This window comes from Monodon monoceros, unplaced genomic scaffold (genome assembly GCF_005190385.1).
Source record: "Monodon monoceros isolate NGI ecotype Baffin Bay Population unplaced genomic scaffold, NGI_Narwhal_1 Super_Scaffold_14, whole genome shotgun sequence".
NCBI classification, from domain to species: domain Eukaryota; kingdom Metazoa; phylum Chordata; class Mammalia; order Artiodactyla; family Monodontidae; genus Monodon; species Monodon monoceros.
The window spans coordinates 23,656,280-23,681,494 of NW_021703770.1; the positions used below are offsets into that span (position 1 = coordinate 23,656,280).

At 34.5% G+C, this 25,215-nt stretch overlaps 1 protein-coding gene across 3 annotated transcripts in view; it reads left to right on the top strand.

Annotated features, from left to right (window-relative positions):
• Positions 1-25,215, top strand: part of CSMD3 (CUB and Sushi multiple domains 3) — a 1,080,114-nt gene that overhangs the window by 921,408 nt on the left and 133,491 nt on the right. For all 3 annotated transcript variants that reach the window (XM_029222726.1, XM_029222727.1, XM_029222728.1), the window contains 2 exons: positions 2,679-2,775; positions 4,919-5,023. In XM_029222726.1, coding sequence (XP_029078559.1) covers positions 2,679-2,775; positions 4,919-5,023 — 202 coding nt within the window. The remainder of the gene's footprint in view (positions 1-2,678; positions 2,776-4,918; positions 5,024-25,215) is intronic.

Sequence of the window (25,215 nt, forward strand, 5' to 3'; positions counted from 1 at the left end):
TAACAGAAATTTATTCTCTCATGGTACTGGAGGCTGAAAGTCCCAAATCAGTTTTACTGCCCTGAGATTGAGGTGCTGACAGGGCTGCTCTCCCACCACCGTTCACTCTCCCCTCTGCTCAGGCTCTAGGGAAGATTCCTCTCCTGGCCTCTTCCAGCTTCTGGTAGCTGCCAGCATTCCTTGGCTTCTGACCACATCACTCCAATTTCTGCTTCTGTGATCACACTGCATTCTCTTCTGTCTGTGTCAAATCTTTTCTGACATCTGATAAGAACACGTGTGATTGCATGTAAAGCTCATTTAAATCATCTAGGATAGTCTCCCTATCTCAAGATATTTAGTTTATTCACATCTGAAAGACCCTTTTCCGTACAAGACAATATTTACAGGCTCAAGAGGTCAGGATCTGATATCTTTGGGAGCCATATTCATATATATATATATATGTCCAGAATTAAACAGATTTTCTTCCTCTCTCCAAGGTAATAGGTTTTCCTGAGGATGTCTACATTTTTGTTTGTGTCATCCCTCTGATCTCAATAACTCAGGGAAAAAAATTATTTTAAAATCTTTCCTGTCACTTCCATCTCCCATTCATATCACACAAAATCCAGTAATTTCCCCTATAGCAACACACGTGATGTGACTTTTGGGTCCCCCTTTCTACCATTCCTGCCTATTAACCTACTTTATTTAGTCTTTCATTGCTTCTCATGTGGACTACTGCAATAAACATTAAAGTTGTCTTTTCACTTTTATTTTCTTAACTCAATTCAGTAGTACCTACTTAAAGCACAGTCCTGATTATGCGCCTTCAATCCACCTTCTAAAACCTTCAATGAAATACTCCTCAATTGCACAGTTATTATGCTGGTATTCAGTCTTTATAGCCCTCTCATTCTCTTCCTTAGCTAAGACACATTAAATCCTCAGTACGCACTAGGTACTATTCTAAGGTAAAATCCTTTCATTTTTACAGCAAACCTATGAATTATATGCCTTTATTACAGTGATTTATGTAAGAAATCTATGGCACAGAGAGAATAACAATTCTTTTCAGGTTACATGCCAGTGAGTAGACGGAGCCAGGAAGTTGTATAGCCCGGCTAATATTCTAACGCTAATATTTCTTGTATTTATCCAGAACCTTTACTCTTTCTAACTTTTCTCTACTTTTTCTAACTTTGCATGCCTATTTGCTCTTGTGTGAATACCCTCCACTGTGGCGAAATTGGATTACTGATGGGTCACTAAATCTCGCTCATGGCTTGTCTCCTCTACGTTTTTACTAACTCAGTTTCTTTCAGTGGAAAACCGCTCGATACATTTTGCTTATCTCAATTGTCAACTCTTGCAAGAATCCTTACTTTTATTTTCTCTTTCTTTTTTCTTTTTTAAGCCAAATGTGACTTTTTCTTTTCCTGAATTGAAGGAAAGGAAAATTCAGATATGAAGAGAGAATTGACCATTGTTTAAGGAGTCGGGGGTTATATTACAATCATACAGCTTTAATTCCAGTCTTCTTTCTGTCCTGGAACATTGCCATTGGGCCTAATGCCTGTCACACAGGCAGGGTATCTGTTGCCATGTGGCACTCATCCCTGGAAAAGAGGCTCCAGCATTCATTTGAATGGAAGAATGATGAAGGCCTATTTTGTGGATAAGAAATTTTTAATGAATGCAATTGTTAGAAGTACTTAGTGAATGAGTGTGATGCTTACATCTATAACAGACTTCAACTAAATAAAAATAAATTTAGTAAGGCTATTCCTTTACCTCCTCCTAAACTATAAAATATGTAATAAAGAACAATAGATAACATCCACAGTTGTGAGGGTTTTCTGGGTTCTTGCAAAAGCTCAAGCTGTGCCAAGTGAAGTGCAACAAAGGAACACATGCCTCTTTCTTCAAATAAAATTTAATAGACATGAGAGGATTATACTCCAGCATTTTCCTTATCAACTTAATGGACCTTCACAGTGATTTAGTTATTATGATGCCATTTATAAAAATATAGCTATTTATAAAAACAATCTTTAAAAGACATACCCAAATCAGTTATAAAGTATTATTTTTGGTTATCCATATTGAAATTTATTAAATTTGTGCATAGTGGATTATTATGTTAATTTTAAAAAATAAAATAAAGACAGGAAATTTAGCAAAGGTTATGCAAAGTAAAACATAATAAAATGTATCCAGGATAAACCTAGTTCAAAAAATGTATATATTATAGGGCCTTATATGCTTATGTGGTCCTCAATGTGGACCACAAATCTGGTTATTTCCTAATAGGTAAAGCAAATGAGAAAACTCAGTCACTGACAAGAATCAAAATTCCAAAACAAAAAAGTTAAACAACTGTTTTGGAACATGCCTTGATTCAGATTCCAGGCACTAAGACATTAGATTAATCCAAAGCTGAGATAGTGACAGACATTTTCAATGTTATACCCATAGTGAACACTCCTAGATACCTCAGAGGCTTTTATTATAAAAGTTAGTGCATGTAGGCCAGTGCCATAAAGGCAAAGGTCAGTTCTGTTAAAGTCATTCCATGAAGGGCCACAATGATATAGTCCAGGCTTTAAGCTCTCTCTTGCAGAGGAGATAAGTAGACTATAGTATATGTGTCTCATTAGAAGTATGTGTTCTTACCAGTAATTATTATTTCATAGGTGCAAGTTGTCAGCTTTGCTACAGAACATAATTGGGATTCTCTGGACTTTTATGATGGGGGAGACAACAATGCTCCAAGACTTGGAAGTTATTCAGGTAAATGAGAGAGCTGAGCTTAATTAAAATACATTATAATTAGGAATGTAAGATCTCTCTCTCTCTTTGAAGAGCTCCCTAGAACTCTGACTTGGTGGTTTTAATTTTGCTTTTTACAAACTATATGCAGTGAACTAAATTACAAGGTTAGAAGTTTGAAAGGCTTTAAAGGTAATGAAATTGATGTTTAAGACCTTACTGTAGTGTTACTATATTTGTGTAATTATTTATTGATGTTTTTGTGTTACTAGTATTATTTTTAGCTGAGCTATGGTTCAGGAATAGTATGTATGCCCCTCTCCCTTAAGAAAAAGGATGAGTAGTAATAGTTAAAAATTAGACAGTGCTTGGTAATTATGGTATATTCACTTAATAGAACGTTATGCAGCCATTAGAACAATTATAGAGACTGTGTAACAACATGGTAAATGCTACCATGTACTGTTGAGTGAGAATAAAGAAAATACAAAATCAATTCTATGAAATGAATTAAATTATATAAAATTCATACTATATACATATGTTCCAAGACCAGAAGGTTTTAAAATTTGTTATGGTTTTTAAAGGTAGTTTATGCATTTATCTAACAGCTTCTTATAGCATATTTAGGATAAAATGAAGTTTTAATTTTAACTGTACCTTTTACTTTAATTTTGATTATAGTGTTTAACTCTAGAAATATAAACATAGCTAAACTATAAACTTACATATTTCAGATATACTGAAAGAATTTTGAATGGTATTAAGATTTTAATAGATTAAAATATTTTAGATATAGATTGAGAGAGAAATTTTTCTTGGAAAAATTGTATAAATTTTTGAGTATGCATTTGTCTATAATAGACTAGTTGTAATACTTTCTGAATAATAATTACAATAATGAAGATGATGAAAGTGATAAATAATAACAGCTGTTGATTACCAAGTGCTAGCTCTGCATGAAGCTTGTCATACATTTCCTCATTTGATCTTTTTAGCGGTCCTGGTAGGTGATTGACACTAAGAGAAATTAAGTTGCCCGAGGTCGTACAGCTAATGTTAGAATGAGACTGGGACCCAGCTGGTGTGACTCCAGAGTCAGAGCTCTTAATCACTAAGATCCTCAGAGACCAAAGGCAGTCTGAGTGACCTTTGAGTTTCTGTTTACCTCTGTCTTCAGTGATTCAGTTAGGACACTATAGACAGAGCAATTTCGGGGGGGAAAAAAAAAGCAATCGTGTGTTCTTTAATGAGTTTGTCCTGGTTTCTCTTATAGAAGGCTCAGTGGTTAAGGTTCATAGAGTTGTGTAAAGTGTGAAGTAGCTAGAAAATTACAAAAAACAATGTTTGCAACACTATCAACTCAGATGTTTGTTGAACTTTATCTTGAGACCGTTGACAGTTATTTTTATTGTTGTCTTTTGAAACTGTTTGAATTGTAAAATTAAGGATCTTGAACTATTACTCAATGTCAAATAGTCAAGAAGTAATTGGTTCAAGCAGATATGTTATATTTTCAACTCAGTAATTGAATAATTCAAGTTGATTTCCTGTCGAAGTTCAGAAGAACACGATTATAAAGCATTTGCTAAGAGACAAGGCTGACACTAGTTCATAATTGGCATCTTTTTGAATGCTAACTACCAGCTTTGCTGTCAGGGTGTAAGAAACATCAAGGTACTTGACCTGGTATAGAACATAAATGTATATATTTAAATATCATAATAAAGGCCAATAAATGTATATATCTTTAAGCCCATATAAAATTTTGTTATTATATCATAAAAATCGCATGCAGACTTTAAAACTAAGTTTATTATTAGCTTGTACATGAACTATTGAAATCCACATGAAATTCAAAATATTTATTTTAGGTGACTAGTAAAATTTACTGCTTTGATTTTCATCAGCTTTCTTTTTTTGCTCCTACCTATTTCTAGGGAGCAATCTAATGTGCTCTCGAAGGTCTGTCTCCTTGGAGATAGTCAAGAACATTAATATGAAAGACAAATATGTGAGAAATATTTTTACTTAAAAACTTTGTAAAACACTTTAGTAATATATAATTTCAGTGATAATTTATTGGCTAATTAATAGTTAACTTAGTTTTATTAATAATACTTATTATGTGATCACTGAACTACTTTTTCAATTATCGTTTCAGGAACAACAATTCCCCCTCTTTTGAATAGTACATCTAATAATCTATATCTAAATTTTCAATCAGACATCAGTGTTTCTGCTGCTGGATTTCACCTTGAATACACAGGTAAATATATCGTGCTATTCAGGAAAATTAAGAACAAATTTATATTAATTTTAAATATTACTTTTCTGAATATAGAAAGTTAATGGACTTTGTCAAAAGAGAACATTTGGGCTTACTTTCTTAAGATTTTGAAGTGTTTCTTCAACTACAAAATTATATGTATAAAGTTCTGATTATTTTCATCAGAATTTACATTTTCTTTTTTTTTAAGTGTCATTACACTTAAGATTTACCCTCTTAACAAAAGTTTTAAGTGCACAATACAGTAGTGTTAACTATAGGTGCAGTGTTGTACAGCAGATCTCTAGAGCTTATCCGTCTTGCATAACTGAAACTTTATACCCATTGAACAGCAACTCCGCATTTCTCCCTCCTCTCAGCCTCTGGAAACCAACATTCTACTTTATATTTCTATGAGTTTGACTATTCTATACTTCATATATGTGATATCATGTAGTATTTGTCCTTCTGTGTCTGGCTTATTTCACTGAGCATAATGTCCATCAAGTGCACCAATGTTGTCACATACAACAGAATTTTTTTCTCCTTTTTAAGACTGAATAATATTCCATTGTATGTATATAATGTATTTTCTTTATCCATTCCTCCCTTGATGGACATTTAGGTTGTTTCCATATCTTAGCTATTGTGAATAATGCTGCAGTGAACATGGGAGTGCAGATATCTCCTTGAGATTCTGATTTCTTTTGGAAATATACCCAGAAATGGGATTGCTAGATCATAAGGTAGATCTACTTTTAATTTTTTTGAGGAACCTCTATAGTGTTTTCCACAGTGTCTATACCATTTTACCTTCCAACCAACATTGTATAAAGGTTCCAATTTCTTCGTATTCTCACCAACACTTACCTTTTTTTTTAAGATAAATAAGAGCATTTTATAGTTATCATGGAGAGTACAAATCATAACAAAAACTCCAGTTTTGAGTATTTTTGCACCAAATGACATAACAACAACAATTCTTAAAGTAAATCAGCATGAACTATAAGAAGAAATAAACAAAAATGCATTATGAAATTTACCAAAATTGACACTAGTAAAGAAGGATATTCTAAATAGACCAATTATCATAGGACCAATATAGACAATAGTTATTAAAATACAAAAAAACGTACCTGGTCCAAAAGGCTTCACCCAGAAATATTACCAGATCTTTAAAAACCAGGTAATCACAGTGCCATTTAAATTATTCCGTCTACTTTTTGTGGCGTATACCATAGGTTCCAATACTTGTCTCAGTATAAAACTATAAACCAGCCTCTTTTGTGAACATGATGCAAATGTTTTAGTTTTCCAGCTTGCTGAGATTTAACTAACATATAGCATTGTGTAAGTTTAAAATATACAATGTGAATTGTTCAGAATGTAATTTGGTGCAGCCACTATGGAAAACAGTATGGAGGCTTCTCTAAAAACTAAAAATAGAGTTGCCATATGATCTAGCAGTCCCACTCCTCATATATCCAAAGAAAACTAAAATTCAAAAAGATGCATGCACCCCAATGTTATACAACACTGTAAATCAACTATACTTCAACTAACTAACTAAATAAATAAATAAAATATATGATGTGTTGATTTGATACATGTATCTATTGCAAAATGATTACCACAATAGGGATAGTTAATACTTCCATTACTTCACATAATCGCTTTTGTTTTCTGTGATGAGAACATTTAAGATCTAGTCTCCTAGTAACTTTGAATGATTCAGTATCATTAACTATAGTCACCATGTTGTACACTGGATCCTCAGAACTATTCATCTTATAACTGGAAGTTTGTACCCTTTGATTCACATCTCCCCATTTCTCCCAATCCCAGCCACTGGCAACCACCATTCTACTCATAGTTTCTAAGAGTTTGTCTTTTTTAGATTCTACATGTAACTGAGATCATATGGTATTTGTTTTCTCTGAGTTATTTCACTTAGCATAATAACCTGGAGGTCATTTTTTGTTATTGCAAATGGCAGGATTTCCTTCTTTTACATGGCTGGATAATATTTCATTGTATATATGTCCCACATCTTTTTTTTTACTCATCTGTAGAAAGACACTTAGGTTGTTTTCATATCTTGGCTATTACAAATAATGTTACAGTGAACATGTAGTGTAGGTAACTCTTTGAGATCCTGATTTCATTTCCTTTGAATATATACTAAGAAGTGGGATTGCTGGATATATGATAGTTCTATTTTTAATTTTTTGAAGAACCTCCATACTGTTGTCCATAGTGGCTGTACCAATATTCATTTCCACATCTATAGGTGGCTTTGGGTAGTATGGACAGTTTGACAATATTAGTTCTTCCTATTAATAAATATGGAATATTTTCCCATTTATTTGTGTATTCTACAGATTTTTTTTATCAATGTCTTATGAGTTTTATTGTACAGATGTTTTACCACCTTGGTGGAATTTGTTCCTATTTTACTATTTTTTTCCAATGCTATTATAAATGGGATTGTTTTCTTTCTTTCTTTTTTAGATATTTTGTGGTTATTGCATAGTATCACAACTGATTTCTTTATCTTGATTTCATATGCTGCATTTTTATTAAATTGATTTATTCTAACATTTTTTGGTGGCATGTTTAGGATTTTTCTCTATGTAAGATCATATCATCTTCCAAAGTAGACAATTTTACTTTTACTTTTCTATTTGGAAGCCTTTCATTTCTTTTTCTTGCCTAATTGCTCTGACTAGGACTTCCAGTACTATGTTGAATAGGAGTCATGAGAGTGGTCACCCTTAGTCTTGTTCTTAATCATAGATGAAAAGCATTTAACCTTTCACCATTGAGTGTGATGTTAGCTGTGGGTTTTTCATATGTGGCCTTTATTATGTCTTGGTAGGCTGTATGTTTCTTGGAATTTATCCATTTCTTCTAGGTTATCTAATTTGTTGGTGTGTAATTGTTCATAGCAGTGTCTTATGATCCATTGTATTTCTGTGGTATCAGTGTAATGCCCTCTCTTTCATTTCTGATTTTATTTGAGTTCTCTTTCTTTTTTAATCTATTTAAAGTTTTCTAAATTTTGTTTATGTTTTAAAAACCAGCTCCTTGTTTCTTTGGTCTTTTCTATTGTTTTTATATTCTTCTATTTTATTTCTGCTTTCATAATTGTTATTTTCTTCATTTTGCTAACTTTTGGTTTAGTGTATTCTTTTTCTAGTTCATTGAGTTGTAAATTTAGCTTTTTTTTTTTTTGAGATCTTTCTTTTTTCTTAATGCAGGCATTTATTGCTATAAAATTCCCTCTCAGAATGGCTTTTGCTGCGTCCCATAAGTTTGGGTATATTGCATTTCTGATTTTGTTTCTTTCAAGATATATTTTGATTTCTTCTTTGACTCATTGATTGTTCAGGAGTGTATTGTTTAATTTCAAATAGTTATGGATTTTCCAGTTTTCCTCCTGTTACTGATTTCTATTTTCATGTCATTGTGGTCAAAAGAGATGTTTGATATGATTTCAATCTTAAATTTGGTAAGACAGTTTTTGTGACATAATGTATGATCTGTCATGTAGAATATTCTGTTTGAACTTGAGAAGAACTTGCAATCTGCTACTTTGGAAGGAATGCTTTGTATATGTCTCTGTCTCTTCGGTCTATGTGGTCTAAAGTATAGTTCAAATTCAGTGTTTTCTTAATGATTTGATGTCTGGATGATCTATCAGTTGTTGAAAGTGGGGTATTGAAGTTCCCTACTATTATTGTATTGTCTATGTCTCCATTCAGAACTGTTAACATTTGCTTAATATATTTGGTTGCTCTGATGTTCGGTTCACATATATTTATGATGGTTATATTCCCTTTTACTTCCCTTTTATGTTTTTTTTAATTAATTAATTAATTTATTGATTTATGGCTGTGTTGGGTCTTCGTTTCTGCGCATGGGCTTTCTCTAGTTGTGGCAAGTGGGGACCACTCTTCATCGCGGTGTGCAGGCCTCTCACTATCGCGGCCTCTGTTGTTGCAGAGCACAGCCTCCAGACACACAGGCTCAGTAATTGTGGCTCATGGGCCCAGTTGCTCCGCGGCATGTGGGATCTTCCCAGACCAGGCCTTGAACCCGTGTCCCCTGCATTGGCAGGTAGAGACCCACTGTGCCACCAGGGAAGCCCCCCTTTTATGTTTTTGATGTCACAGTTTACCTCTTCAATATTTTGTATTTATTAACAAATTATTGTAGCTATAGTTATTTTTAAAACTTTTGTCCTTTAACTTTTATAATAGTGTTAAATGGTTAATCCACCCCCATAGTATTAGAGTATTCTGAATTTGAATATATACTTACCTTTACCAGTGTGTTGTACATTTTCATGTTTTCATGTTACTAATTAGTGTCCTTTCATTTCAGCTTGAAGAACTCCTTTCAGTATTTTTTTGTAAGGCATGTCTAGTAGTGATGAACACCCTCAGCTTTTGGTTGTCTGGGAACATCTTTATCTTGCCTTCCTCTGAAGTCCTCTGGTGAACTGCTTTGCTGTATAGAATACTTTTGCTTGGCAGTGTTATTCTTTCAGCACTTTGAATATAACATCCCTCTCTGTCCATGCATGTAAGGTTTCTCCAGAGAGAGTCGCTGAAAACCTTATGCAAGTTCCCTTGTAAGTTACAAGCTTTTTTTCTCTTACTACTTTAAAGATTCTCTATTTGTCACTGATTTTCTACAGTTTTATTGTAATTCATATTGTAGAAGATCTCTCTAAGTTGAGTTTGTTTGGGGACCCATGACTTTCATGAACATGACTGTTGAGATCTCTCCCCAGATTTAGGAAGTTCTCAGCCACTATTTCTTTAATAAGCTTTCTATTCCTATCTTTCTCTTTTCTCCTCTGGTAGTCCAGTAATTTAGAGATTCTTTTCTTTTGATAATATTTCATAGATCATTTAGGCTTTCTTCACTCTTTGAATTTTTCTTCTTATTTCCTCCTCTGATTACATAAATTTCAAGCATCCTCTCTTCTAATTCACAGATTCTTCTACTTGAACTCTCTTTTGCATTTTTTATTCATTAGGTGCATTTTTCAGCTCAAGAATTTCTGTTTGATCCTTTTTTATAATTTCTATCGCTGTTAAACTTCTCATTTTGATCATGTATTGTTTTCCTGGTTTTGTTCAATTAATTTTTGTGTTTTCTTCTAGCTCCTTCAGCTTCCTAAAAATTTTGAATTCCTTTCTGGGCAAGTTACAGATCTCCATGCCTTTGGGGTTGGTTACTCTCATGACTGACTTCAGGAGAAAAGTACCTTTCCTCAGACCTGCTAGGGATTCTGAAGGTTTTTTATGCTTTCTATGGATATGCATGCTCCACTTCTCGCTCCCTCTTGTGGCAGAATTCTTAAGCTTGTATGACTTCTCTCAGTCCTGTAGACCCTTGCTTTCCCAGGGGTAGTGACAAATGCTCAAGTTTGTAGTCTTTTCCAGATCCACAGAATCAGGCCAGATTTCTGTGAATGCTCACTAGCCATCTGCAAAAGCTTGCCCGTGGTCCAGCTAGAGGGATCCATAGGCAAGGTGTCCCCACTGGCTCATGGGTTTGCCTCCTGATGGAGTCCCTGATTTGTTTAATAAGATCCATATCCCCTTGGTATGTCCCTTTCTGAGCCCTGGCTTCTGTTTTCCAGTTATTCACAGTGCATGTCATAACTCAGTACTCAGGTTGAGGTGAGAGAAAAATGAGCCTTTTTCCTATTTGGTAGCATCCTGCACAGCTGGGGAAGTCAGGCACGCACTCACAGACTCTTACTTCCCCCACAGGAGAAGTCATGGGTCAAAAAGCGATCTCTTGGCACCAAACCCTGTTCCCTTGGGGGAAGGGTGGAGCAGATAAAGTCAAGCTGTTCCTCCTACTCTGTGCAATGTGTCCAATCTTGAATTTTTGCTCTAATGATGTGCTGGAACTTCTCTGCTGGACTCCTTTACTTCCACAAGAGTCTCTTCTTCATGGGTGATTGTGCAATTCAGTGTTCTTCAGAGGCTCCCAGACCGTGGCTTGAGAGGGGATGGAGCTAGCTCAAGGAGAACTTTAGGGTCCACAGCCAGGACCAAGGTCTGTAAGCCTATTGCCTGACGAACGGGTAGGTGAGACTCCTCCTGGGTCCCTTGGCTTATGGTACTGGTGAGAGAACCAAAAGCAAATGGGGTGTTGCTAAATTATCAGGGCTTTGGAATTATTTCTGAGTTAGCCACCTGGGTCTGACTCAAATGATTCTTTTCAAAATGGCTCTCCTTGTTCTTGCACTGCACTGGGGTTTCCTAATCTTCTACCTGTATTCCCACATGTCCCACAGGCACTCTTGTCCATGAATGATTGCCATATTGTTGTTGCTGAGGAAAGAACGTGAATGAGAATGAGAAACATATTAGGCCATCTTGCTGACATCACTCCTCTTTTTTTTTTTTTTTTGACAACAGCTATCCTAATTAGGTGTGAGGTGATATCTCGTTGTGGTTTTGAGTTGCATTTCCCTAAAGATTAGAGATGTTGAGAATCTTTTCCTATCCCTGTTGGACATTTGTATGTCATCTTTGGAGAAATGTCTATTCAAGTCCCTTGCCCATTTCGTACCATTTTTTTTTTTTTTTTTTTTTTTTTTGCGGTACGCGGGCCTCTCACTGTTGTGGAGCACAGGCTCCGGCCATGGCTCACGGGCCCAGCCGCTCTGCGGCATGTGGGATCTTCCCGGACCGGGGTACGAACCCGTGTCCCCTGCATCGGCAGGCGGACTCTCAACCACTGCGCCACCAGGGAAGCCCTCGTACCATTTTTGATTGGATTATTTTTTTTTATCAAGTTGTAGGAGTTCATTATGTAGTTTGGATATTAACACTGTATTATATATGCAGTTTGAAAATATTTTCTCCCATTCTTTAGTAGGTGACTTTTTAACTCTGCTGATTGTTTGCTATGCAGCAACATTTTAGTTTGATGTAGTCCACTTTTTAATTTTTGCTTTTGTTGCCCTGTGCCTTAATGTCATATCCAAGAAATCATTGCCAGGACCAATATCATGATGCCTTTTCCTGTTTTCTTCTAGGAATTTTACATTTTCAGTTCTTATTTTTAAGTTTTTAATTCATTTTGAATTAATTTTATATGATGTAAGATAAGTTTCATTATTTTGCTTATGGATATCCAGTTTTCCCAGCATCATTTGTTGAAGAGATTATCCTTTCCCCATTGTATATTTTGACACCCTTGTCAAAGATAAGTTAACTGTGTGGGGGTTTATTTTTGGACTCAGTCCTTTGTTCCATTCATCTATATGTCTATTTTTATGCCAGCACCATACTGTTTTAATTATTGTAGCTTTTGTAGCTATATTTTGATATCATGAAGTGTGATATCACTTTGTTCATCTTTTTCAACATTGATTTGGCTATTTTGGACCTTTTGAGGTTCCTTATGAATTTTAGGTTTATCTAATTCAGTAAAAAAACACCATTAAGATTTTGATAGAAATTGCATTGAATCTGTAGCTCATATTTAAACAATATTAAGCTTTCTATTTCATGAACACAGTCTGTCTTTCCACTTATTTGTATCTTTTAAAATTTCTTTCATGAATAGTCTGTAGTTTTCAGAGTAAAAGCCTTTCACCTCCTTGGCTAAGTGTTTTCGTAAGTATTTTATTCTTTCTGGTGCTACCGTAAACAGGAACATTTTATTTATTTATTTATTTATTTATTATAAATTTATTTGTTTACTTATCTATTTTGGCTGGGTTGGATCTTCATTGCTGCACGGGGGTTTTCTCTAGTTGTGGCAACCGGGGACTACTGTTCATTGCAGTGCATGGGCTTCTCATTGCAGTGGCTTCTCTTGTTGTGGGGCACAGGCTCTAGGTGCACGGGCTTCAGTAGTTGTGGCATGCAGGCTCAGTAGTTGTGGCTCACGGGCTCTAGAGTGCAGGCTCAGTAGTTGTGGTGCACGGGCTTAGTTGCTGTGTGGCCTGTAGGATATTCCCGGACCAGAGATCAAACCAGTTGCCCCTGCATTGGCAGGTGGATTCTTAACCATTGCCCCACCAGGTGAGTCCCAGGGAACATTTAAAAGTTTTCCTTTTAGAAGAGTTTGATGTTAGTGTCATTGTATCAATTATGACTGATTTCTGTGTGTTGATTTTGTATCCAGAAACAACATAATTCATTTATTAGTACTAACAGTATTCCTTTGAAGTTAGGGTTTTCTACATTTAAGATCATGTCATTTTCAAACAGCTACCTTTAATTTTTACTTTCTGATTTGGATGCTTTTTATGGCTTTTCCTCACCTAATTTCTTTGTATATGATTCCAGTATTATGTTAGTAGAAGTGTTAAGAGTTGGCATCCTTACCTTGCTCCTGATCTTAGATGAAAAGCTTTCAGTATTTTACTGTTGAATGTGATGATAGTTGTGGGCTTTTCATATACGGCCTGTATTATTTTGAGGTACATTCTGTATGTAATTTGTTGAGAGTTTTTATTATGAAAGAATTTTGTATTTTGTCAAATTCTTTTTTCTGCATCTATTGAGATGGTCATGTGTTTTCATCCTTCATTCTGCTAATTGGTGTATCATGTTTACTGATTGAATTGTCTTTGTATCCCAGGAATAAATTCCACTTGGTCATGGTGTATGGTCCTTTTGATGTGCTGTTTAATTTGGTTTGCTAGTATTTTGCTGCGGATCTTTGCATCTATATTCATCAGGCATATCGTCCTACAGTTTTCTTGTAGTGCCTTTGGCTATGGTATCAGGGTAATGCTGGACTCATAAAATGAATTTGTGACTGTTCTCCCTTCAGTGTTTTGGAAAAGTTTGAGTAGAATCAGTGTTAATTCTTTAAATGTTTGGTAGAATTCACCCATGCAATCATCTGGTCCTGGGCTTTTCTTTGTTGGGAGATTTTTGATTATTGAGTCAATATCCTTATTCATTAGTGGTCTATTCAGACTTTCTATTTATTCATGAATTAGTCGTGGTAGGTTATATGATTTTATAAGTTTACCCATTTTTTTTTAGGTTATCCAATTTGTTGGTGTCCAGTTGTTCATAGTAGTCTCTTACGATCATTTGAATTTCTGTGGTATCAATTGTAGTGACTCCTGTTTCATTACAAGTATTTTCAAATTGTGAAAAAAAGAACTGGATCCTGAAGAAATTTTAAAACTGAAGTTGGAGTAAGTGGCTTTTCTTGTTGGCATAGAAAATATATATTTGTCTCCCAACTTCCTAGAAAACTTTCAAACACAAAAAGGGCTTACATACTCTAATTAAATACATATATGGGACAGTGTGTTTTTTGCTATGTAAAATTATCACAAGTGTAATTGGGTGATTATTTTGGAAATTTGGGGTTTATTTACTGTTTTCCTAGAATGCAAGCTCCAGGAAGACACGATTGGCCATTAGTACAGGACCATGTCCACTTAGGATATCCTTTTGTCTCTTGCACTGAGACCAGTCCTTGAATCTTATAATGCATTCACAACACATATGTTGCCTGAGTAAGGAATAAGTGACACAACACCTAGAAGCAAAAGATAACAAATATGTAATGTTGATATATATCATTGACATCAGTATACCTACACCTATGCTAGTGTTCATAGAGGAATGTAGCACGTTGGTCTGTACACATTTTATAATTCTGTTGGTTTTTGCTTTCTGAAGGTATCCCGTTGAGTACTATCTCCTCAATATCACTTTGTCCAGGCCACTCAATCCATCATTTTAACATCATTACTTACACAGGAAGATCTGATAGAAAAGAAATGCCCTGTGGAAACGAACAGAGGCTACGACAAAGATGGGCATGTACTAAATAAATAGTAATTAATTGATTTTTGACAATCATTTTTGTTTTATGTTGAGGTTCGTTTTCCAGCTATTGCTAACCTCAGATATATTAAATGTATCATTGTGGTGTAAATAGGTGACAGATAAGCACAAAAAGTTTCATTCATTCATTTTTCATTCAACCAATAAATATTTTTGAATGCCTACTATATAATAGGCGCAATGCTCAATATGGGAAGTGCAAAGATAAATATGTCACAGTATCAGTTTTGAGGAGATCACAGTCTAGTAGAAGAGGCAGAGATAAGCAATAATACAGTGCTATGAATACAGGAATAGAGATATTAATGGTAGAGTGCACAAAAGCAAAAAGAAATCAGCTCCATTTAAGAAGTTCAGGAAATACTTCAAATAGGAGGTAACACTTTGGCTGAATCTTAACAAATAACCAGGAATTTTACAGTTAAACAAGAAAGAGTGGATATTTTTAGCATGTAAACTTCAGGTTTAGACAGAGCTGTGATACGTGGCATGTTACAAGGATTGCAGCCTTGCCTGCAAGGATTGCAGGCAGGGCTACTCCTGAAAGGTGTGGAATGTCATAATCAGAAATTTGACATCATATAGGTGATGTAGTTCGAAAGCAGCATATGTTTTGATAGTTATTCATGATATAAACTATTAAATTATCATAATAACAAAGAAATTGAAGAAACTTTTTTAGTCTATTTTATAAACTTTCAAATTTCTAAAATAAAATATTTTGTTGAATGCCAAAAAGGTCTTTATTTGTATAAGGTAAACAGTATAGGGACATTACAGTTTAATGGAATTATTTATCCAGTTATTTATAATATTTTTCAAGCTGTTCTTTTGGTTAGAACCTCTTATTTATATCAATAAATGAAGGAACTTAAGCCATATCTTAACAAATAATAGGTGTTAATAACTCCTAGAACAAAGGATTGAGAATTCGCTACTCTTAAGGGAAAACAGTGACTAGTGGATTTAAATCTCTCAATTTTAGGTCTTAGAAGCTAACATCTTTGACAGAGTAGGCAAAATATACTAGAAATATACAATTTATGCATATTTAATTATGATATTTAATTTTAAAAGTAAAGTTGAGTACCTAACCATGTCAAGGAAAGTCTGATTAGAACTGTAGAGGGACTGGAAGATGAATGAGATAAATCTCTGTCCTAATCAAGTGTAAACTTTATTACGTGAAATGTGTTTTTTCCCCGTATTTGTGATTATTGTCCAACTATGTTACAACTGGATACTTCTGTAAAATGAGCAATCAGGGAATGCTAATATTTTCTAAATTAGTTATCTGAATACTACTCAAAAATGTGGGAAAGAACTTACCATTGGTAATGAATGAGCATAAGAACAAATGGTGTATCAATGTATCTTATGAGCAGTTGCTTTAAATAATAAGACTACCAACTCTCCTAATGATCTAGAGGCTACTCATAGGGACTGGCATTTAATTTGTTAGGATTGAACTCACATAATCTAAAGTAAATGTTCACAAAATGATGCTTTAGTTTCAAACTGGTCCCCGGATACTTCTTAAGAATTATTAGGTATCTGGATTCTCTACCCAAGAGAAAAACAAGCAAAATACTAGACACTGTATTTAAGCAATCTAAGGACAGTACTAACTATATTTTTCAAAAACCACAAAGTGGAATCCTATTAGAAGATGATAAGATGATCACCACTTTTTAAACATTGTTGAGAGGCCTTAACTAAGCCATCAAAACATTTGCTGAATGCTCACTTTTTAAAAAACTGAAGTACAGTTGATTTGCAATATTGTGTTAGTTTCACATGTACAGCAAAGTTATTCAGTTTTACCTATATATATATATATATTTATTTCAGATTCTCTTCCACTATAGGTTGTTACAAGATGTTGGATATAGTTCCCTGTGCTATATAGTAAATCATTGTTGTTTATATATTTTATGTATAGAAGTGTGTATCTGTTAATCCCATACTCCTAATTTATCCCTCCCACACTCATTGCCCCTTTGGTAACCATAAGTTTGTTTTGTATGTCTGTGAGTCTGTTTCTGTTTTGTAAATAAGATCATTTGTATTATTTTTTTAAATCCACATACAAGTGATATCATATAATTGTCTTTATCTGTCTTACTTCACTCAGTATGATAATCTCTAGGTCCATCCATGTTGCCGCAAATGGCAATATTTTATTCTTTTTTATGGCTGAGTAGTATTCCATTGTATATAAGACTTATTTCTTTTTTTTTTGTGGCACGTGGGCCTCTCACCATTGTGGCGTCTCCCGTTGCAGAGCACAGGCTCTGGACGCGCAGGCTCAGCGGCCATGGCTCACAGGCCCAGCCACTCTGCAGCATGCGGGATCCTCTCAGACTGGGGCACGAACCTGTGTCGCCTGCATCGGCAGGCGGACTCCCAACCACTGCACCACCAGGGAAGCCCTATAAGACATTTTTATCCATTCATCTGTCAGTGGACATTTCGGTTGCTTCGATATCTTGGCTATTGTAAATAGTGCTGCTATGAACATTGGGGTACATGTATCTTTTAGAATTAGAGTTTTTGTCTTTTCCAGATATATGCCCAGGAGTGGGATTGCTGGATCATATGATAGCTCTATTTTTATTTTTTTAAGGAACTTCCATACTGTTCTCCATAGTGGCTGCACCAATTTACATACCCACCAACAGTGTAAGAGGGTTCCCTTTTCTCCATACCCTCTCCAGAATTTATTATTTGTAGACTTTTTTTTTTTTTTGCGGTACACTGACCTCTCACTGTTGTGGCCTTTCCCATTGCGGAGCAACAGGCTCTGGACGCACAGGCTCAGCAGCCATGGCTCACGGGCACAGCCGCTCCGTGGCATGTGGGATCTTCCCAGACCGGGGCACGAACCCGTGTCCCCTGCATCGGCAGGCGGACTCTCAACCACTGCGCCACCAGGGAAGCCCTATTTGTAGACTTTTTGATGATGGCCATTTGACCAGTGTGAGGTGATACTTCATTGTAGTTTTGATTTGCATTTCTCTAATAATTAGCGATGTTGAGCATCTTTTCATATGCCTATTGGCCATCTGTATGAATTGTTTGGAATGTCTATTTAGGTCTTGAGTCAATTTTTTGATTGGGTTTCCTGGTTTATTTGTTTGGTTTTTTTTTGATACTGATACTGAGTTACATGAGCTATTTGTATATTTTGGAAATTAATCCCTTGTTAGTAGCATTGTTTGCAAATATTTTTTCCCATTCTGTAGGTTGTCTTTTCTTTTTTTTTTTGGTTTTCTTCTGAATTTTTGAATTTTATTTTATTTATTTTTTTATACAGCAGTTTCTTATTAGTCATCAGTTTTATCCACATCAGTGTATACATGTCAATCCCAATGGCCCAATTCATCACACCACCACCACTGCCCCCTGCCGCTTTCCCCCCTGGGTGTCCATACATTTGTTCTCTACATCTGTGTCTCAATTTCTGCCTTGCAAACTGGTTCATGTGTACCATTTTTCTAGGTTCCACATATATGCATTAATATACGATGTTTGTTTTTCTCTTTCTGACATACTTCATTCTATATGACAGTCTCTAGACCATCCATGTCTCAACAAATGACCCAATTTCGTTCCTTTTTATGGCTGAGTAATATTCCATTATATATATGTACCACATCTTCTTTATCCATTCATCTTTCAATGGGCATTTAGGTTGCTTCCATGACCTGGCTATTGTAAATAGTGCTGCAATGAACATTGGGGTGCATGTGTCTTTTTCAATAATGGTTTTCTCTGGGTATATGCCCAGTAGTGGGATTGCTGGGTCATATGGTAATTCTATTTTTAGTTTTTTAAGGAACCTCCATACTGTTCTCCATAGTGGCTGTGTCAATTTACATTCCCATCAACAGTGCAAGAGGGTTCCCTTTTCTCCACACCCTCTTCAGCATTTGTTGTTTGTAGATTTTCTGATGATGCCCATTCTATCCATAGGTTATCTTTTCATTTTGTTTATGGTTTCCTTGGCTGTACAAAAGCTTATAAGTTTGATTGGGTCCCATTTGTTTATTTTTGCTTTTATTTCTTTTGCCTTGGGAATATGATCAAAGAAAATATTGCTACGATTTATGTCAGACAATGTTTTGCCTATGTTCTCTTCTAAGAGTTTTATGGTGTCACATCTTATATTTAGATCTTTAAACAATTTTAAGTTTATTTTTGTATGTGGTGTGAGGGAGTGTTCTAACTTCATTGATTTACATGAGGCTGTCCGGCTTTCCCAACACCACTTGCTGAAAAGATTGCCTTTTCTCCATTGTATATCCTTGTCTCCTTTTTTGAAGATTAATTGACCACAGGTGTGTGTGTTTATTTCTGGGCTCTGTATTCTATTCCATTGATCTATACATCTGTTTTTGCACCAACACAGTGCCGTTTTGATTATTATAGTTTTGGAATATTGTTTGAAGTCTGGGAGGGGTTTGTTTTTTTTCCTCAGGATTGCTTTGGTAATTCAGGGTCTTTTGTGGTTCCACATAAATTTTAAGATTATTTGTTCTGGTTCTGTGAAATGGTCATGGGTAATTTAATAGGGATCGCATTAAATCTGTAGATTGCTTTTGGTAGTATGGCCATTCTAACAATACTAATTCTTCCAGTCCAAGTGAATGCTTTCCTTTAATAGGTACAAAATTCTAAAATAATCCCTGGATTAAGGTAAATATAATAAAAATACCAGTACTACAAAGAGCTTATAAAAGTATATTAAAACATTAATTTTTATCAAACTATAACTTAATAGAAGAAGTTAAAATATTCTCCAGGTAGAAAAGAACTTTCTTTTTGGAGAAATTAAATAAATGCCTCACTAAATAGTTACATGTGGTAATATTGTCTGAAAAATATCCTCCAGTTTTGTGTGTTGTTTTTAAACAAAGTCAGTGAACCTGAATTAAAATGGGAACTATAAATAAAGAAATGAAGAAATGTAGAGAATTATATGAGAAAAAGAAAGTTAGAAAGTATGGGGAAAAAGAGCCCAAATAGGACAGAAGGACAGGTTAAGAGAGGAGAGGAAAAAGAGATACATTTAGTGGACAGGAGAGAAATTGGTGCCGAAGAATGCCTACTGTTACTTTAATTAATTAAATACATTTTGGAATATTCTAAATGCATTATTTAAATACATTTAGAAATATTTAAATACATTTAGAAAATTCTAAATTCAAATCTATTGTCTAATCAATAAGGGCATTAACATAGTGTTTGCAAAATATTGAGTAAGTGCAAGAGAATGGGGAAAGGTTGAACAAGGAAATTTAAATAGAACTTTACAGAATTAAAATGACTAATAACCTCTGCTCTAGTCTTTAAAGACAAATATATAAAACTAGCTATGGCATGCATTTTTAACTGCTTTGTCAATAACATGTTGAAAAGCAGTTTCAATGGATTTGGTGGATCAAATGCTGGGTAGAGCAGATGTGGTTTTGGTACAGTGTCCAGCACGGCAATCTCAAAGTCTGTCTGTTCACTGTTTGCAAATTGAGTGTATTATTTCCAGAAACTTGAGAGAATATACCCAAACACAATGATTTTTTTGCAAATAATCTGACTTATTTGAGGAAAGGGCACCTTAATTTCTGTTTCAAAATGGTAATATCCACTTAGTGGGAGAATATTTTGTGGTAATGCAAGAGTCTGTCCACTTGTGGAGGCAGATTGTATTAACTAGACATAAAATTTTTGAAGAACTTCCTTATGTATTCAGAAGCCTCCCAAATCAGTGGTTGAGATCTAAGAACACAATATCCTCTGTAAGAAAAAAATATATATTTTTTAAATGAGTATAAACAAGAATTTTAAGAAAAATTTTTTTAAATTTGTTTCAATATTTAGAAAAAGCAAAATGCTTAAGCAGTTGGGTACTGGGAAAAATAATTTTGTGTGTGTGTGTGTGTGTGTGTGTGTGTGTTATAAAGAAGGTAGTTATATTAGCTTTTCTCCATTGAGAAGACACCTATTTCACTGCACATCTTTGGTATTTCATTTCTGACAACCCCTGATATAACAGTTCTGCTCACAGGGTAACATAAGGAAGTAATCACATCGGGGAAATAACAGTCTCATAATCACACTATGAATACCAGCAACAGATGCAAAAGACATTAAGGTTTGCTGTAAAAATGACAGATTTCATGGTTTTTTTCCCTTTTAACCAAGAAAGTGGACTCTTTCTAAATTCCTAAAGGAATATTTTAAGTAAATTTTAAGTAAATGTTTCAGGAAACGTGGCAGATGTTCTTCTGTCTTGAGAAAAGGAAATTTGGCTGAGATTCCTTCTAGCAAGTTAATATTTTCTCTGTCTGATTTTCCTACTCAGTCATGAGGTTTTCAGAAAAAAAACAAGCTAGATTATCTGATGGCACATACTAGACAGATAGGCCTTGCTTTGTATTTACTTAAAAGGGAAATGCTGACAAATGGCTGATGTTTATCATATAGTGCAATTTTTCTCCTTTGACTTGAGATCATGCCGTTTTAACTTTGGGATACCTGATTATGAGTACGAGTATGATTATACAGATCTGATGTTCCTTCTGCCCAATTTATCCTTCTCATGCCTTGGTCTCATTAATATTTCTAGAGGTCCATTTTGATAACTTCATATCATTGTTTTCATATTATCTACTGAAGAAAGGCAATAATTAATTTCCTCCCATAATTTTCCATCTCCTTATTGCTTCCGAAATATAAGCACAAACATACTTGTTTATTAAATTTTTGTTGACTACCTACTAAATGTTAGGTATACTTTCTAGGTGTTAGTGCTGCATATTTGCATAAGACCCAGCCCTAAAAAAAAAGCTTCAGACTAACTGAGAGTAAGAACACGGAAGTAGCAATAATCGCAAAACTACAGTGTAAACACAGTAACTATAGTTTAGATAAATTGGTACTTCTCAGATAATTGTGCACTATAGTTACCTTGAAATCTTGTTAAAAATCCAGATGATGAGACTCCACCCTAACAGATTGTCAGTCTTTATGAGATTCAGCCAAGCATTTGCACTTTTCACCAACCTTCCAAGATTACTCTCACAATGGCCAAAGTATGAGGACATCTTGTATAATGTAGGTGATGACACAGAGAAGGTAGTGATCAAAACTGTTAGGGGTTCCTGGTGGTGGGGTCAGGGAAGACTTCACAAAAGGACAAATCTAAGTCCTTTTGGCAGATAAGAAAGTATATATATGGAGATAGCTTGGTACTTTGAAGGGACCTCCAAGGGTGTAGGTGGACATAAGATAATTTATCCTGGAATCAGACTTAGGTTTCTGTCTTGGAACTGCCATTTGATAGCCATGTGACATTAGGTGATTTGTAAGGTTCCCTAAGAACTCAGTTTCCTCACCTATAATATGTGATAATAATAGCATATAACTTGAAAGATTGTGTCAGAGTTAAATGAGATCATCCATGTAAAGTGTTTATCATAGGCCCAGGTACATAGTAAACCCTCAAGAAACATCATCCTTTCCTGATAATGAGATGAACCCACATGACTGGGTTGTATTTGTCATTGTCATTGTATCTTAAGTGTCAGAAGATTAGATTAAGGAGATGACAGACAGGTTTATTTTGTAGAAAGAGGAGATTCATTGAAGGGTTTCAATTTGAGGAGTAGCGTGGTCAGTTTTGAATTTTCAAAGGCCCTTTTACTTTGGAAAGTGGGGAATGCATTGCAGGAAGAGAATATGCCCAAGGAAAGGAGTAGCAGTGGTTCAAATGAGAAACTGAAGATGGTCATTGTGGTTGTGTAAATGAAATGTTAAAAGATGCAGGAGATGGTAAGGTAAAATTGAAAGATTTATGGCCAGTTAGATGTTGGAGATGAGAGAGAGAGAAGTGTAGAGAATGGTTCTTAGGTTTCTGGTGTTTTGTTTTGGTTTTTACTTTAGATATCACTTTGTATATGATCACAGTTTTGCTTTATTCCTTTGGAGAGCTGGCCTTTTAATTTTTTAGACTTTTTCTTTGATTTTTAGATCTTAGATATTAAATTAAATAAATTAAAATCAACATAACACTTTTATTTATCTATAATGTTAGATCTCACACCTTGCAGTGGGATCTAGGAACCAAAAGTACTTCCCAGTTTAACTAATGATAATGCCAGTATAGGTATAAGCGTTCAAGAATGAAACTTATATGGAAGGTGCATTTGGTGCTACTTGCAATGTAAGAAAAAATGGTAAAAGGATACCACATTTTACATATATATATAAAATCATCCAGTAATCATCCAATAACCTGTATATTTTATGGTCAGCTTATTAGGCTTCTTAATTTTATCCACAAATTCATTTTGCCTTGTAACATAGCATGCTTGCCGGTGTAACATCATGGGAGCCAAAATCCTTTCTACCACACTAGGACACTAAGTACAGGCCTAGTCAGTAGACTAAGGATGTTCTATAGGAATTTTGAAGATAATTCATAGCGATTCATGAAGAGAAGTTCAGTTTGGGTAAAGCTTTTTTTCTGGCAGTAAAAAGTGTTAAATGTTAGTATCAGTTATTGAAAGATTATGTAATCCCTTCTGGGAACTTCTGAATTTAGGATTAGACACCTGTCTTCCAAGATGGCTTTTTTTTTTTTTACATCTTTATTGGAGTATAATTGCTTTACAATGGTGTGTTAGTTTCTGCTTTATAACAAAGTGAATCAGCTATACATATACATAAGACAAATACCAAGATGTCTTTGAAAGCTGTTTTCCTAAAGATTGGAAATGGGTTGAATGCCCTGTCAAACTTATTTATTTACCAGTTAGGCTTTTAGAAGTTAATCAAACTATGATAATCAATAAAAAACTGATTTTTTTTCTTTTAAACTATAAATTCAGTATTCTCTTAATACTCACATATCCCAGATAGATACTTCAGAGGACATATAATGTAGTGGACAAAAATGATTTAGAATCCCATTTTTATATCTATTTGAATCTTTAGCTTCCGTAGATAGAAGAACATTTGAAATTGAGTAATAAAATTCTAGAAAATAGAGATTAATATTTCTACCTTTTAGTCTCCAAATACTTTTTAAAAAATCTTTTCCAGTTTTATTGAGAAATAATTTACATACATCATTGTTTAAGTTTAAGGTGTATGAAATGGTGGTTTGATTTACGTATATTGTGAAATGATTACTACAACAGATTTAGATTACTACAACAGGTTTATCTGTCATCTCATATAGATACAAAAAAAGAAAGGAAAAAAATTTCTCCTTGTGATGACAACTCTTAAGATCTACTCTCTTTTAACTTTTCTGTATATCATACAGCAGTGTTAACTGTATCCATCATGTCGTACATTGCACCCCTAGTACATTACACTTATTTATCTAGTAACTGGAAGTTTGTACCTTTTGACCACCTTCATGAATATATTTTTTAACATTTATGGTCATACTGCTCAAACTATGCTCTCTTAGAGGTTGTGTAGTTGTTCCACAAATCAGAGCATTTTTTCTAAGTTACAGACACACAAAGTGAGGTAATAAATATAAATTTGGAAATTTACTCCAATTACATGTTTCTGAAACTTTGATGAATTCTATTAATTTTATGCTAACAAATTACCTGATATATAATGAAGTAGCCAATATTAATTAAAATATTAAGAAAAAAAGTCAATCTTGCTTTCTGTTAATAACAAAAGGGATTGAATGTTGAAGAGAAAGAAGGTAGGAAGAAGAAATGTTTGCCTAGCAACCTTAGGAGACACAACTACAGCTAAGGCAAATATACCAGCGTTCCAGAGGTTAGAGAATACAGTTTTCTCTGCTTAATCAAGATAAGCTGAAACACTTGTTAAGAGAGTCTGATTTACATTTTCTGATATGGGCTATCATAAGTTGACATGAAGCTACATCATTCTTTGTGTTGGGAATGTGTACTGGTTTAGTAGTCATGTGAATAGATGTAGCTGCTCTGAGTTAATATATTTTTTCCAACATTTTTCTTGTGTAAAGTTATCACATTTTTTCTGTTTCCTGATCCACAAGAGCACTGAGAGATGGGAATCTATTCTTCAATTTGTGTGAGTGTGTTTTAGACATATATGATTCTGGTTATAATTGCATGTCTTGCACAAATGTATTTGTTGCTAGGGAAAATGTCCCTAGTGCAAGAAAGGCCATTAATTATATCAGTTGTTAATAGGCTTCCACAAAGAGAACTTGTAGTTTCTAGTTGCTTTGCCACTTGGATTCTGGGTCCAGACTCATCATTAACAGTCTCGAAATGACTATTTGATTATAATATACATATGTAATTTCCCTCACAT